We start from the raw sequence: 15769 nt of genomic DNA on the forward strand, positions 1-15769 counted from the left end.
ATGTGATGACCTGCCCAAGGCCACACAGCTACTTCGTGGCAGATGGAAGCCTAACCCGCAACCCTTCCGAAGCACAGGGCAGTGGCTCTCCCACTAAACTGGCTGCTTTTGCCCCGCAGTGGAAGGCTTGGCCTCTGAGTTGGTAGAAGTGACCAGGCCTCACTCCCCTGGCATGGCCACTGTCTTTGGGGTGGTGGGGTTGAGGAGGTGGGAAGGCAGATGAGGTGGGAAGCCAGAGCGACGATGAGCCTCCCTGCTGTCATTCTCCTTCCTTGGCCCTCCCGGGACCATCGGAAAAGGGCAGGTCAGGGACTCAGGACATCTTGAGACCCTTCCCCGCCCCATGGGCAGACCTGTGTTAACTCTAACTCCTTCTGCAATCTCCACCTTTGAAAGAATTGATTCTTCTTACTCTTGCAAGCCTTAGTCTTGCCAGGCTCTCCAAATCTCCTAAGCAAAGTGTAAGAGTGTTAGTTGCTCAGTTGCATCTAACTCTTTGTGACCCCACGGACTGTAGCCTGCCAGGCTCCTCTGTCCATGGATTTTCCTAGGCAAGGATACTGGAGTGGGTTACCATTTCCTCCTCCAGGGGATCTTCCTGACCTGGGGATCAAATTCTGGTCTCCTGCATTGCAGGCGGGTTCTTTACTGTCTGAGTCACCGGGGAAGCCTCTCCTAAGCAAAGGGCTAAGATACTTGAGAAATTCGTTGACCTTGTGGGAACAGCAGGAGACTAAGTCCCAGTCTAGCCGTAGAAAACCTGTTTCCCAGGTGCTGGAATCAGAGGGGCAGCTGTCAAACCTGCAGCTGAAGCCCCCTGACTTGGAAGCGAATGATGGCTGCCCTGCCTTGCTTGGCTCTGCCCTGGGCTCCTGTCTGACTCTGGAGCTGAGCTGGGACCTCAGAGAGCCCCTGAAGGGAGGACGGAGGGAGTCACAGGGGATGTACATCAAGCCCTGAGGCTCTGTGAGCACCTTGGAAGGGAATCAGTCCCTTGACCAGAAGCCCCCATCTTGAGGAAGAGGCTTCATGAAGGAAGGAAGGTTGGAAGGTGGGGAGAGGCAGTGCCGTGGAGACAGCAGGACTTGACTGTGTGCAGCCGGGCTGACTCTGCACCCTCTACATGGACCTCGGCAAGTACATCATGGTTCTGCTGGTCAAGGCTACACCAGAGGGGCCTTGAGACCACCCTGAGACCCCTTCCAACCAGGACCCGGGTATCTTTCAAGTCAGGCATGTAAAGTGAAAGTGTTAGTTGCTCAGTCGTGTCTGACTCTTTGCAACCCCATGGACTGTAGCCCACCAGGCTCCTCTGTCCATTGAATTCTCCAGGCAAGCCTACTGGAGTGGTTTGCCATTTCCTTCTCCAGGGTATCTTCCCAACCCAGGGATCCAACCCTTGTCTCCTGAATTGCAGGCAGTTTCTTTACCATCTGAGCCATTAAGGAAGGCATGGAGGGGGATGTTGTTCAGGCAGGGGGTTGTGGGGTGCAGAGGGATTTGGGGGGCTCTAGTCAACCAGGAGCCTGGCAGGGGGCCGGGTCTTGAGACAAGCTGCAGGATGATCCAGCTAATGAAGCCCCACTGAAAGCTTCCCGCCGGCCTCTGCATTGGGCCGTCCTGTGCACACGCTGTGTGTTTAACTGCAGCGTGCCTTGTATTTTGATCATGATGAATTCCTGTTTTCCAGCCCTAGACCCACTATGTCAGCCAGCAGCTCAGAGCTCTGCTTTCTCAGTTTCTCCCCAGTTCTGGACCCTTGCAGCCCCTGTCCTGGGGCTGCGCCCAGCTGCATTGCAGGAGCTCTCCCAGTGGGTCCCCCATCACCACCTCTAGCTGGAGAGGCTGCAGGAGCCAGAAGAGCAGGATGAAATCTATCATCTTGCCTTTAAAGAACAGAGGAAGGAGACTGTCTTGTTAGTGCTGAGGGCCCCCTCCCAACTCTACTAATAAAGACTGGGCATTTGACTTGCACCAAGCACTGTGCTAAGCACTTGATTTGTGTATTAAACTCATCCCCTCCTCATAGTCACCCTGTGGGCAAGGTACTGTAGTTATGCCCACTTTACAGGTGGGGAAACCGAGGTACAGAAGAGATGTGAATAGTCCAGGTCATACCTATTGGGAGTGGAAGAGCGGAGATTCCAACCAGAGCTCACAGGTGTGGCCACCCTGCCTCTCAAGCCCACATAGGACTAAGGACTCCGAGGCAATGATGAGCCCAAAATGGTTTCAGAAAAGTCAAGTCCTCTATACATGTCAGCAGCTCCAAGGCAAGGCCAGGAGCAATGCCCAGGTGACAGAGAGCTAAGGAGCTTGCCTGCCTCCCGAGAGCCATGCCTGACTGCCTCCTGGAGGGTGTGTGTGACCCCAGCAAGGACGGGAACTGGGAAGGACCAGAAGGACCGGGAAGGGCCAGTGTCCCCGCAGAGGCCATGCTCACCCCGAACACCTTCTTGGCCCCGGCCTTGGCAGCAAACATGGAGAGGATCCCAGTGCCGCTCCCCACGTCCAGCACCACTTTGTCCTTGAACACATGTTTGTTGTGGTACATGGAGTTCCGGTAAGTGAGCGTCCGCACCTCGTCCTTCAGCATCTCCTGTGTGGAAGGAGAGGCAGAGTCAATGTGTTTAGGGCACCTGGCCACACACCCACGCACCCAGGGCTGTCCCGCCAAATTCTTCTGGGACCTCAGCTCTGTCATGAGGACGAGCCACGGAAGAGCATGGCTAGGCCAGGGCCCCCCACAGAGGACACACAGTTCCCTAAAAGTCTGCCCCGGGAAGGTCACCTTGTACCATCGAAGGAGAAACTCCCATCCAGACCTGGGAAGGCTCCGATTTCTCAAAAACCAAAAAAAGGGGGCAGTATGAGCACAGCATGAGGGATTTAAGTTAGACCCGAAGCAGAACTTTCTGTTGCCGTGAGAGAACTGTCATTCTTGCTCCTTTCCTGATTATGTGCCCTGGACTTCAACTCCACCATCAGACATGGAGGCAATGACCTTACACAACTGCCTGAGGTTCCAAGAATAGCTCCTAAGGAACAGAGCTTAAGGACGGGTTCTCTGAATAGGTTCTGAGTTTTCTGGAATTGGTTCTCTGATCTGATTAGATTTAAAGGCATTAATGAATCTGTTGCCATTGGTGAAGAGGGCTCTAGTGAAATGGCAAAAGAGTTACTCAGATTTTAGCCTTAGATATCTGTGATAAAGTTCCTACAAAAGACAGGACTCCGAGTGGCCAAGTATTTGCAACCTTAGAGCATTTTAATGGGGTGGATTGATTGGTTGGTTGGTCATTGCTAATTGTACTAGAAAACTTAAAGGAAGACAATGATGAGCTCAGGGACTTAAATTCCCAGCTCATTTAGCACCTGAAAACTTCTATGACTTCTAGGAGAAAAAAAGAAAGAAAGAAAAGAATAAAAGCGAGGCGTGAAACCCTTGTTTTCTTGCAACTAATACAATTATGTAAAGTTTAAAAATAAAATAAAATTAGAAAAAAAAAAAAAGATTTCTGAAAAGCAAAGCCAAAGTCTAATCTTGTCTGAATGACAACACAGATTGAATCCCCCATCCTTGCAGGGTCTCTCTGTTAAAGTTGAGTCATCAACTGGAAAAGAACGAGGTCCTGAGAACTGGAATGGGAACATACGGGCAGATTCGGGTGCAGCTGGGACCTCAAGTTCCTAAATTGCACGGTCTTATCTGCCAGCAAAAGCACCTCCTACCCCTGCCCAAGAAAGCTTGTTTTCCTGAAGAGTCTTACCTGTACGTGCTGTGCTATGCTAAGTCACCTCATTCGTGTCGGACTCTTTACAACCCCATGGACTGTAGCCCACAAGTCTCCTCTGTCCATGGGATTCTCCAGGCAAGAATATTGGAGTGGGTTGCCATTTCCTCCTCCAGGGGATCTTCCCGACCTGGGGGTTGAACTAGTGTTTCTTATGTCTCCTGAGTTGGCAGGTGGGTTCTTTTACCCCTAGTGCCACCTGGGATAAGGTTGGTGAGGGTGGCCCTGAGGAGTATTTGTGTTACTTTGCAAGCAACTGTACCAGCATGGGGCTTCCCAGGTGGCGCTAGAGACAAAGAACCACCCCCACCCCCACCCCCACCAATACAGAAGACGCAAGAGACATGGGTTTAAGCCCTGGGTCAGAAAGATCCCCTGGAGGAGAGCATGGCAACCCAGTCCAGTATTCTTGCCTGGAGAATCCCATGGACCAAAGAGTCTGGCAAGCTACCATCCATGGGGTCATAAACGGTCAGACACAACTTAGTGAGTAAACAACAACAAAATAGCAAGGCAAAGAGTGACGCAGGAGGAGGTGTGATACCCACCAAAATAACTGCACGATACTTCTAACTTACACAGATGGAAATCTGGGGGATAGTTGGGGGGGTGTTGTGTAGGAAGAGTGAGAGAACAATTTGAAGGGAACACAAAGTTGGATTGAGCAGCGTCTATTGACGTGGGTCCATGAGCAAAGACTGTGGTTTCAGTGTTTTACGTCCGGGGCTTGGAGCACCTCTAATGGTTGTGGCTGGTCGAAGGACACATGGTCAAAGCTAGTTGACACTAAATGAATTGGAAATGCCAGCACATCCCTGGTAAGCAGAAAGGGAAGGTATCCAAAAAGAGTCGGGGAGATTGGAAAGTTAAAATGCACCTGTCATGTGAGACCCACACACCAACGCCAGAGAACAGACCCACCGCTGTGAGGCAGAAGTTCATGAGGGAAGCCCAGCACCCTTGACCAGCTCTGTGTGCCCTTCTCTCCAAGTTACCGTGGGATCAGCATCCAGCTGGGATCCTGGGGTAGCAGGGGCCAGTCGCCAAAGATGAGGAGGGTGTGGCCACTGTGAAGGACCGGAGAGCCAGAGCAGTGTTTGTAAGAGTTTGGCTCACCAAATCCTAGGGGGCAACCGGTTAATTAGAATACCTCTAGAAAATAAGTCCTGAGAAGCATACTAAATTCTCACTTGTTCTGTTTCAGCAGAAAAGCTATAGGTCTAGTGAACGGAAGTCTGGCTTAAATCACCAAAACAGCGTCCATGGATCCTCATGGACCATGAGGATCCAGAGTGGACCCAGAGGATCCTCATGGACCCAGAGTGACCATGGATCCTCATAGTCAGGTGAGGACTACGATTGCAGGGGCTGTCTCTGATGTGGTTTCATTGTTTGAGCAAATCAATCCAGAAGGTTACTGGCCTTTTTAAAATCAATTTTAGACATTTATCCATCCATATTTTTTCAAACTTTTTTTTTCTGTCCCATTCTTTCTCTTCTCCTCTTGAACTCCAATTACTCACGTTTTACCACTTAATTCTGTATTACAGTTCATCAAGGCTCTGTTTCACTTGTCAATTTTTTTCTCTCTGTTCTTCAATGATTTCTTTCTTTCCTGTCCTCATATTCATACATATTTTCTTCTATGTATCCTATTTGTTATTAATTCCATCCAGCAAATATTTGGTTTAGATACTGTATTTTTCAGTTGGAAGATTTCAGTTTCACCTATTACATCCATTAGCTCTCCCTAGAAATTTTTAAAAATCATTTTTATTATACTGATAGCTATTTACAAATCTTTATCTAATCAGCCCAACACCAGGGCTGCCTGTAGATCTGTTTCTATTGACTGATTTTTCTCTTGACTATGAACAAAATTCTCTTGTTTCTTCTCAAGTCTTGACACTTATCCTTTATGCCACGGCTGGTGTCTAAGGAACTATAGTAGCTGAAGTCAGTTGTTTCTCTAAGTGGGAATGGCCTTTCTTTCTAGACTGCTAAAATGGTGAGTTGGTCGGTTCAGTCCAATCAGGGGTTGAGCAGGTTAGGAGTTGAGTAGGATTCGTTCAGATGGGGGAATTTAATTCATCTATCAGGGCCTTGGAATTCAACTACAGGAGCTAAAAGTATGTGTGCTTGCTTTTCAGTCCAGCCACTACTTCCTGTGCTGCCCCAAGGCTCATATCTTTGGTTATCTTAGAAGCTGGATAAGGTGACGGTTTGGTTAGGCTGAATTCAGGTCTCAGTCTAAATACTTTGTAAGTGAGTTTGTGCCTCTCCTTCCAGAAGCTCTCTGGAACCAAACACTGCAAGATCACTTGACATAAAATAAAAAAACAGGGCCTCAAAACTGAGAGCCTACAAGACTGCAAGATGGCATCCCCAGAACCAGGCACGGGGCACAGGGTGTAATCTGTGCTGTATAAGGAAGGGGCCAGGGCACCTGCATGCAAGTCACAGCTCCAGTGAGCTCTCCGGCAGGCCCAGAGCATCACTTATCCTTCTGCGTCTTAGTCTCATTTGAAAAATGGGATAATGAGAGCAGCTATTTCATAGGGTTGTTGTCATGACCAAATAAGTGAAGGAAGTATTACAAAAGTGCTTAGCTCTGGGTCTTTGTGAAAACGAGGACCCTTTCCATCTCTGGGAGGAGATTGTTGAGGGTGAGTAGGGAATGGAGGCAAAAATATGACAAAGATTCAGAAATCTCCCAATCATACTCATAGTTCAAACTCCTCACTGCCTCTCCCAATGGAATTAGATCGGCCCAGTGTCTCTGCAGATCCTGCTATTGCTAAAAGGGATCTCCCCAGGGTCCCCTTCAGTTCATCATCTTTTGTCATTTCTTTGGCCCCCTTTTCCCTTCCGTAAGGCTCCAGACCACAGGAGTTCAGTCCAAAGGCACTAGTTCTGGGGGAAGAGAAGTTGTGACATAGCAAGGCTATCTCCCTGCCTCCCCACCCCTCCCTACACGCCCTTGCTTTAATCCCTCCTGAAAGAGAACAGCCCAGAGACATCTCCAGACACTCAGACAGGAGCATGCCACTCTTCGGTGGCAGCAGTTCCCACCCCCAGCTGTGGGTGACTTTGTCTCCTGCCCACTGAACACATGGCAGGACATTGACTAATGGCTGCGAAATGCAGCCCTGAGGAATCTGTTTCAAAAAGAACCTGCAGCAAGGCTGTCAAAAGAGCGCTGGCTGGGAGCGGGTGGGGCGCCCAGAGCTGGGCTCGGAGCTGGGAACACGGCCCGGCTGGGCTTGATTCTTCTGGCAGCTGAGGCGGGATCTCAGAGGTCATGGGGCCAGGTCGTGGGGCCGGGCCCCTCCCCTCTGCACACAGGGACATCTGTCGCTTCCCCACTCCTTTCTTCTCGCAGAGGCCGTGGGAAAGGATTCACGGTCCTCCTCTCCCTGTCTCCTGCCTTTCCAAGGCCAAGCGTGGAGTCAGCTCTGGGGGAACCATAGGATGCAAGACCAGAAGTTTTCAGAATTACCTCCCACTGTGCCCTCCAACCTCCGACGGTGCCGCCCCCCCCCACACCACACTGGGCACTTGTTTGTATTTGCAGACGAATCAAACCCAGTCCTGCCTGGACCGTGTTTCCTAAACACTGGCTGGTCACTGTGAATCAGCGAGCTGGCGGTACTGCTGCCGGCCCACGTGAGGGGCTTGTTGATGATGGGAGAAGCCTGCCGAGCAGTCAGCTCGGTTCCAGGTGGGCTATGAGATGTGGGTCTTGTCCAGACTGAGGAAGTAAAGACATCCCCATGAGCCGTCTGGCATAGAGAGGGGATCTCTGGTGTCTGATAACAGAGAAATGAACAGGTGCTCTCTGCAAAGGATCACAGGAGGAGGCCATCCACAGGCCCTGACCTCCTTTCACAGCGGACAATCACAGAGACGAAAGGGCTGGAGGGGAGTTTAGGGGTAAAGGAAAGCTAGTTAGCCCCCGCCACTATTAAAGACCCCTGCGTTTCCCCAGGGGCTAGGATCTAGGGATGGTCCCCCATGACAACCAGAAGGATTCCAACTGGGTCATCAGAAGTACTTCCTGATGCAAAGGTCTGGTAAACTATTCTAGGACAGGTTACTAGGGAGAGATGCAAACTGCATGACCTGAATATAGATCCTTTCTCTACTCCAGGTTCACAAGCTCACTCAGTCCGCACTCTACTCGTATGTGTTCATAAGCAGGTGTGAGTTTTCTAGTGACGCATGGAATGGAGGGAACCTGGTCATACTGTCTGCAGGGGGTGAGCCTGGGTGGCTCCCCCCAGGGGACATCAGATGCTCCAGATGCCCGGCCATGGAGGGACCAGCAGTGCCCAAGTGAGGAGATGAGCCTCTAGTTCAACAAACCTGTATGAATCAGAGAGTGTGCTGAGTGCCTGAGTCAGAGGCCGGGAACCCTGTCCTGAAGGAATCGTAGAGGTGTAACAGCTCAGAGAGAGCATCCTGCCCACATGTGTCGTGGTGGGCGGGGGGTTCAAAAGGAGTGGGGCAGATGGGAGGGGCACACCACAGTCAGCTGGTCCCTAACAGGGAGCCCAGGGGGGGCATTTGGGGACCCCCAGAACTAATGCCCCGGTGGTTCAGGCGGTAAAGAATCTGCCTTCAATGCAGAAGGAAATGGCAACCACTCCAGTATTCTTGCCTGGAGAATCCCATGGACAGAGGAGCCTGGCGGGCTACAGTCCATGGGGTTGCAAAGAGTTGCACACGACTGAAGACTGACTCAGAACTGCTGCCTCTTCCTAGGATCCTGCTCTGAGACAGGTGCCCACAGTCCCAGGCCTGTCCTTTAATTAGAGGTAGGGTCCTGAGGAGGGAAGCTCTTGAGAGCACCTTTCCTGCCTCCCTAGGACAGGGCTCCATCCACCATCCCCACCCAGATAGAAAAGAAAGAAGAAAATGTTAGTCGCTCAATCGTGTTCGACTCTTTGCGACCCCATGGACTGTAGCCCGCCAGGCTCCTCTGTCCATAGCATTCTCCAGGCAAGAATACTAGAGCAGGTTGCCATTCCCTTCTCCAGGGGATCTTCCTGACCCAGGGATCGAACCCAGGTATCCTCATTGCAGGCAGATTCTTTACCATCTGAGCCACCAGAAAATGCGAGCTTCCCAAGCCCAGTGGGAACTGCCAAATGCTGCAGGCTCAGCTGCCCAGGGCTCCCTCGGCTGGGACCCTGGAACTAAACACAGGGCCCAGCCCCTTCCCTGCAAGGCCCCATGCTCTGATGTGGAGAGCCATCTTCAGGGGGCTCAAACCCCTCCACCCGCTACCTCCATGGGAAACTGCAAAGGGACTGGCAGGAACAAAGCCAAAGTTTCCAGAAAGAGAGAAAGAAAGACCCACATTATACGGCCTAGAAGTTAGGAATGAAGCCCCCAGGGCCACAAACACGAAGGTTTCATTTCTAGCTCTGCCAAGTATCAGCTTGAGCACCAAGGAACCAGCAAAGATGAATGGAGGTGGATAAGATTCTTAAGGTCATCTAGCCTCATCTGTGAAATGGGGACAAATAAGAATACCAACCTCGTAGGGTTGGCCTGAGGAATAAATGAGTCAGTAACATAAAACGTGGGGAGCAACACCCAGTGTGGATGGAGTAGGCACTCAGGAAAAGAAAAAGCTGCCTATGACTTATTAAACATGCTTTTGGCAATGCAGCATCACTGTTTGGATACAGGAAGGGTTTACAGAAGCATCTAATTGAAAGGGGAGCTCAGAGACTTCTTTTGAAAAAGCATTTGCATAGCAAGCGAGCCTCTGTTCCTTTTTCAAAACGTTTTTGTGTACTGTAGGGGGATCATATAAACACTTCCCTCACAGAGTGCCTGGGGCTTCGATGCAACGACACGGATAGCTTGCTGAGAAGAGCGGCCAGCCCTGAGTATGCATTTGGCTCATCTCATGTCCGTTGTTTGTTTGGAGTGAGGAGGTGCTGGAGGTGGTGGGGGAGGGAGGTAAGAAACACTGCCTGTGCCCCTGCTGCAGCCAGGAAGCACTCGTTAGGAGGCTCTGTTCTGTTCCGCAGCTAACATCAATCTCCCCTGCTATGGAAGAAGACAGCATTTAGACATAAGGACTTCCTGAGAATCAATCAGGGTGTCAGACAGGCCCAGGTTCCCAAGGAAGCCTGCTGACCCTCCCTGGAGGTGCTCATTTGTCCAGGGAGAACTTGCGGACCCGTGGACGCCTGAAGCCAGCACATCAAGATGCCAGAAGGACCCCAGCTGCAAAGCATCTGGTAGCAAGGACCAGAGATGTCTGGTCTTCTTGGACCTTCAGGCTCAGGCTCAGAAAGAGGCGAGGATACCGGACCATAAAACAAGGACCCCGGGAGCATCTCTTCCTCTCCGACTGAGAAACACCCAGACACATGCTTCCCCTTGCTCACCGGCTCCAGGCCTGGCCCTGATCTCTTACCTGGGGAGCCTCCAGGATGGAGACAGGCCCTTGGCCTTGAGCCTTGGGGAGATCTCCCTTAATGACAGCAGAGAACCGCATGCAGGATGCTGCCCTAGGAAAAAGTGCGGTCGCCGCAGGACCCAGCTCGCCTCGCTTGGCCACCAGCGCAGGACGCCATACCTCGTGGATCCCAAAGTGGGCGTAGGAGTCAAAGTAGTAATCCCTCGAGGTCATCTCCTCCGGGTTCAGCAGCTTGGACATCTTGCCCCGTCCCGGGCAGCTGGGCTGAGTGGACACGTGGTGGACACACTGCACAGGCTTGGCTGGGACGACCGGCTGCGGGGGCTGAGATGGGGGGCTGCTCACCTGCAGGAAAGAGGAGGGGCAGGTGTGAACAGCGGCCACCTCCTGCCCTCTGAGACTCCGCCCTCCTTCTTCCTCTCCCTTGGCTCCCCCAGTCCAGCTTCCACCAGCCCCAGCACCCAAGGTGACGAAGGGATGGTGTCCCCAAGCTGATGGTCATGCTGTGTGGGTGGCAGTTTGCTTACCTAGGAGCCAAACCTACCTGTTGTTTAGTCACTAAGTCGTATTAGACTCTTTGCAACCTCATGGGCTATAGCCATCAGGCTCCTCTGTCCGTGGGATTCTCCAGGCAAGAATACTGGAGTAGGTTGCCATTTCCTTCTCCAGAAGATCTTCCCAGGGATCAAACCTGTGTCTCCTGTATTAGCCACTGAGCCATCAGGGAAGCCCCCTGAATTTAACCTAATTCTGTCTCCTACTAGTTGGTGACCTGGGCAAATGTGTGCCTCAGTTTGCATATCCGTCAAATGGGGACAATAATACCTTCCTTAGAGGAGAATAAAGGGAAAGAGGTAATAGCGTCACATAGCACTCCATAGCAGAATGGCTGGAGTATGGATCCCAAGGGCCAGCCCCCTTAAACATGAAGCCCTGCCACTCACCAGCTGTACAACCTTGGCCAGAGTTATTCACCTCTTGGCGCCTCAGTTTCCCCAACTCTAAAATGGGAATATAAATGTCCCCACTTCGTAGAGCCGTCCTGAAGACTAGGGAAGGTGGTATCTGGAAAGCGCTCAGAGAAGGACCCAGGGCACCATGAATGTGTTTGACGAAAACAAATCCCACCTGTGTTCTTAGGCAGTTCAAGCCCCTGGACTTCTCTCCAGCCCCTGGCCCCCGAAATGCAGGTCTCTTGGGTTCTGGCTTCTCACACCTGTCGTCTGCCCTTCCCCAGCTTCTGGTTCACTGTTTGACTCTGACTTCAGCAGAAGTTTGCTCTGAGCTGCAAGTGCCCTCACTGATAGACAACCTCCTGCAAGCGCATGGCCCATCCCCGGTTCCCTGACCCGATAGCCAGCTCAGTTCCACCTCCCTCAGCTGCTGCACGGCACTGATCAGTCCCTCCTCCTCCACCGGCTAAGGGGAGGGCAGAGGAGGAGACGGAAGCCCAGAAGTTCAGGTTTCGTTGCAGAAGCATGATTCTGCCAGGAGAAGATTGCCTTTCCCAAAGTGTAGGAAATCCAGGTGTCCCGAATTTATAAAAGTCTACTTTAAGTGATGAGTTAATACATGTAAAGAGTTTAGAACAGTTTCTGCATATAGTAAGTGCTTTATTATATGACCTATCATTGGTTAATTAATGCTGAAGCTGAAGCTCCAATATTTTGGTCATCTGATGCGAAGGGCCGACTCGTTGGAAAAGACCCTGATGCTGGCAAAGATTGCAGGCAGGAGAAGGGGACGACAGAGGATGAGATGGTGGGATGGCATCATCGACTCAATGGCCATGAGTTTGAGCAAACTCCAGGAGATGGTGAAGGACAGGGAAGCCTGACGTGATGCAGTCCACAGGGTCACTAAAAGTAGGACATGACTTAGCCACCAAACAACAACAATCATTAGTAGTAGTAACACTATTCCGAGTACACTAACATCTCCTTATTTATGCCTCAGTCTTCTCATCTGTGTGCTGGGTCAACACAGACTTACTATCTCCTCTCCAGCAAGGGAAACAGGGAGGTCCTAGGACAGAGCAAGATCAAGAAATCCGAGTCCATCCCCTCCACTGTCCTGCAGGCATAGCCCCAAGACTTCCCAGAGCCCTGGGCTGGAGGGGAGCGAGCTCGAGGGGGTGGTGATGGTCCCGTTTTCCTGGTGTATCTAGGCTACAGCCTCTGGGAAATAAGCAGACTTCCCAGTTTAGCAACATCAGATTCCAGGTCGGCGCTATCCCGGGCTGTCTGGTAGTGGAGGCAATGGGCTGCCTCATTAGAATGCGGCAGGTGCATCCACCCTCCGCTTGGGATGTTGGTCACGGTCTCTGGGAGGCTAAAAATAGACTGTGTCAATTGCACACTCCCGTGCTGGCTGCAGAGTCACCTCTAACGCTGGAGAGGGCTCTGTGCATGAAGCTGACCCCAATCTTGACTCTGTTTAAATATGTTAAGGAGATAGTCCCAGCTGGACTGGGCTCTCCCACGGTCAAGGTCACAGGGGCCTCCTGCACCCCTGAGCTCCAGGCAGCTGAGTCCAAGGTCCTTGCCACAGGCTCCATGAGATTCTTTCCCTGGTGCCAACTTACAAAGTGCCACCATGTGCCTCCCATTGCATCGCGAGGCAAATGATGGATGGATTCAGGGCCGTTCATCTCAATAATCACAGGTCCAGGGGACAAGGAGTTGACTGTGACCCAAGCCCTGGTGCCAAGGCTGTCAGCCCAGCTCAGCCTCCTGCAGAGACAGGGGACTTGCGATCTGCCTATTGGCAGCCAGGGTGCCCTGTCCCAGGGGGCTGGGGTGGGGAACAGCAGCAGTATGTTACCTCCAGGCATCGCCGCCTGTTTCATTCCACAAACACCCACTGAACTTTGGCGGCCGTGAGTGCTGTGCATCCCGTGGAAGAAAGACATGCAAGTACTGTACCCTCAAAGGACTCGATCTAGTGGGAGCCAGAGGCCCTTGAGGCTCCACTGGATGGTGGAGAAAGATTTTTTTTACAGGAAAAGCTCAAGCAAACTGCTCTGGGCCGGGGCAGGGGGGTGGGGGAGGGTGGGAGCGGGGGTGGAGGGGTGGGGGGTGGTGCGGGTTCAAAGTACAGAGAAGTCACTTCAACTTGAACATTCTGAGAGACCTGAAATCTTGGGGCTTTCTCCATGGATTTTGGTGGCTGAGGATGACGGGAGGGAGTTTTAGAAGGACTAGAAGGACGTGAGAGTTCTAGGAAGGCGTGGCTTCAGCAAATAAGAAAAGGGTGGAGAAGCAGTGGAGCTTGTTTGGGGAACATGGCTGGGATACTGGGAGATCGGACTGGAAGAAATTACAGCCAGGTGCCATCTATGGGGTCTCACAGAGTCGGACACGACTGAAGCAACTTAGCAGCAGCAGCAGCAGCAGCAAGAGGCTGTAAATAAATACGAGATTGAGAGGGAGCTGTTGGTGGTTTGCAACAGGGGAGCTCTAGGGTTGAGCTCTACTTGAGCTCTAGGGTTGAGCATCTACTTGCCAGTAGATGTGCTGGCAGCCTGCGGGGGGCGGGTGGGGGTGGAGAGCGGGCAAGGAGGACGGCTGTGGGGGAAAGTAGGGCTGGGAGGCAAAGTGCGAGCCTCCGAGCCGGTTCCAAAGTCCAGATAATGAGACACTGAGCCACTGTGGTGTCAGAGGGGCTGCCTGCCAGAGAAATCGCAGAAATAGAATCCACAGGAGTTGGCAACTGTCAGAAGGGAGGGGAGAAGAGAGATGCTGGAATCAAAGATGACTTCAACATTTCAAGCCTGGCTGACTAGGATAGTGGTGGTGACACAAAGAGAAACAAGCAAGTCAGCAGGAAGAGCCTGCCGGGGCCAGAGAGGAAGAGGTAAACTTCGATTTGCCTGTGAGAAGTTGGACACGTCACTGCACAGTACGAGGAAAGATGTCCGGCAGGCAGGCGGTGATGTCGTCCCAGCCGGGAAATGCCATAAACACAGCCGGAAGGTCAACGGGGAACTGAGAAGCACGTCTCTGACACATGTGGCAGTGAAGGTTAATATCCTTCACACGGTGGAATCGTTAGCTGCTCGGTCGTGCCTGGCTCTTGGCGATCACATGGACTATAGCCCACCAGGCTCCTCTGTCCGTGTTATTCTCCAGGCAAGAACACTGGAATGGATAGCCTTTCCCTTCTCCAGGGGAATCTTCTCGACGAATTTAGGGATCGAACTCGGGTCTCCTGCATTGCAGACAGATTCTTTACCCCTTCAAATGGAGGGAGCCCTTACAAACCAGCCAGAACAAGAGGAACATCTCCAATTTAACACTGAACAGAGGATCTTACAGTCAGCTCACATGAGGATCACCACAAATGGCAAATTAACATGCTGCCAGAATATTCAGTCTCTCTGGAAACCAGATAACTTCCAGTGAACACGGAAAAGTTATAACTTTTAAATTCCAAATAAGCGCAACTCTCTCCCTACCCACTCCAAAAAAAAAAAAAAAAGACTAAAACGGCATTTGCAATGATTGCAGAAAAATACGTGCTTTTGGATACTTCCAATACTAGTGAGACTTTTTGGGAAAATAGTTTGACAAAATGCATTAAAAGTGGTAAAAAGCACAAATCCTTTAGCACAGCCATTCCATTTTTTTGGACTATATCGTAAGGAAAGAATCATGGATAATCGTAAGCACATCGCTGTAAGAATTTGGTGATGACTCTATTCATCACCTCAGGAAATGAGTCACGGGCTTCCCTGGTGGTCCAGTGGTTAAGACTTTGCCTTCCAGTACAAGGGGTACAGGTTTGATCCCTGGTCAGAGAGCTAAGATCCCACATGCCTTTTTGCCAAAAACACAAAACATAACACAGAAGCAATATTACAACAAAATTCAATAAAGACTAAAAAAAGGAAGAAAGAATATGAGCCAACCTGGGGTTTTCACAAAACAGAACTGATTGTACAAACCACGGAGCATCTACACAGCCGTTTCAAATGTGGCGGAAGAGGGTTTAATAACAGAAAAGTGATCGTGACGAACGGTGGGTTGAGGAGCACCAGTGGGAGAAGAGAGAGCATTTTTAGAACTGAAGCCTCTTCATGCCTGTGAGTGGGGAGGGGAGGCCCGGGGAAGGTCCTAGAGTCAGCGGCAACTGTCACAGCGTGTTGGGTTGTGGACAGTTCATTCTTTTCACCCTTGTGCTGGTTCATGTATTTTTAAGTGTACGCCACGAACCAGTACGAGTTTTGTGAAGAGCCGAAAGTAGAAACACTGGAACCGTAATCCCAGACCTCAGATGGAAGCTTAGGCTGGCTTTCTGGATTTGGAGGCCATCTGCAGAGGAGGGGGCCTGAGGGGTTCACTTGGGAGAGATCTCAGGGAAGAGGGTAGAGGGGGTGAGGATGGGGCAGCGAGAGAAGCACCCTCCTCTGAGGACCATGGAGGCACCAGGGGACACAGAGGAGAGGCTCAGGAGGACATGCCCTCACGCCTCTGGTTCTGTGATGGCCCCTGCTCTGAGGACATGCGACCCAAGCGCTGCACTCCAGCAACCAGAC

At 51.5% G+C, this 15769-nt stretch overlaps 1 protein-coding gene across 2 annotated transcripts in view; it reads right to left on the reverse strand.

Annotated features, from left to right (window-relative positions):
- PRMT8 (protein arginine methyltransferase 8) overlaps positions 1-15769 on the reverse strand; it is a 71008-nt gene that overhangs the window by 30430 nt on the left and 24809 nt on the right. For both annotated transcript variants that reach the window (XM_061418216.1, XM_061418215.1), the window contains exons 2-3: positions 10393-10578; positions 2444-2599 (exon numbers count right to left, since the gene is read on the reverse strand). In XM_061418216.1, coding sequence (XP_061274200.1) covers positions 2444-2599; positions 10393-10578 — 342 coding nt within the window. The remainder of the gene's footprint in view (positions 1-2443; positions 2600-10392; positions 10579-15769) is intronic.

This window comes from Bos javanicus, chromosome 5 (genome assembly GCF_032452875.1).
Source record: "Bos javanicus breed banteng chromosome 5, ARS-OSU_banteng_1.0, whole genome shotgun sequence".
NCBI classification, from domain to species: domain Eukaryota; kingdom Metazoa; phylum Chordata; class Mammalia; order Artiodactyla; family Bovidae; genus Bos; species Bos javanicus.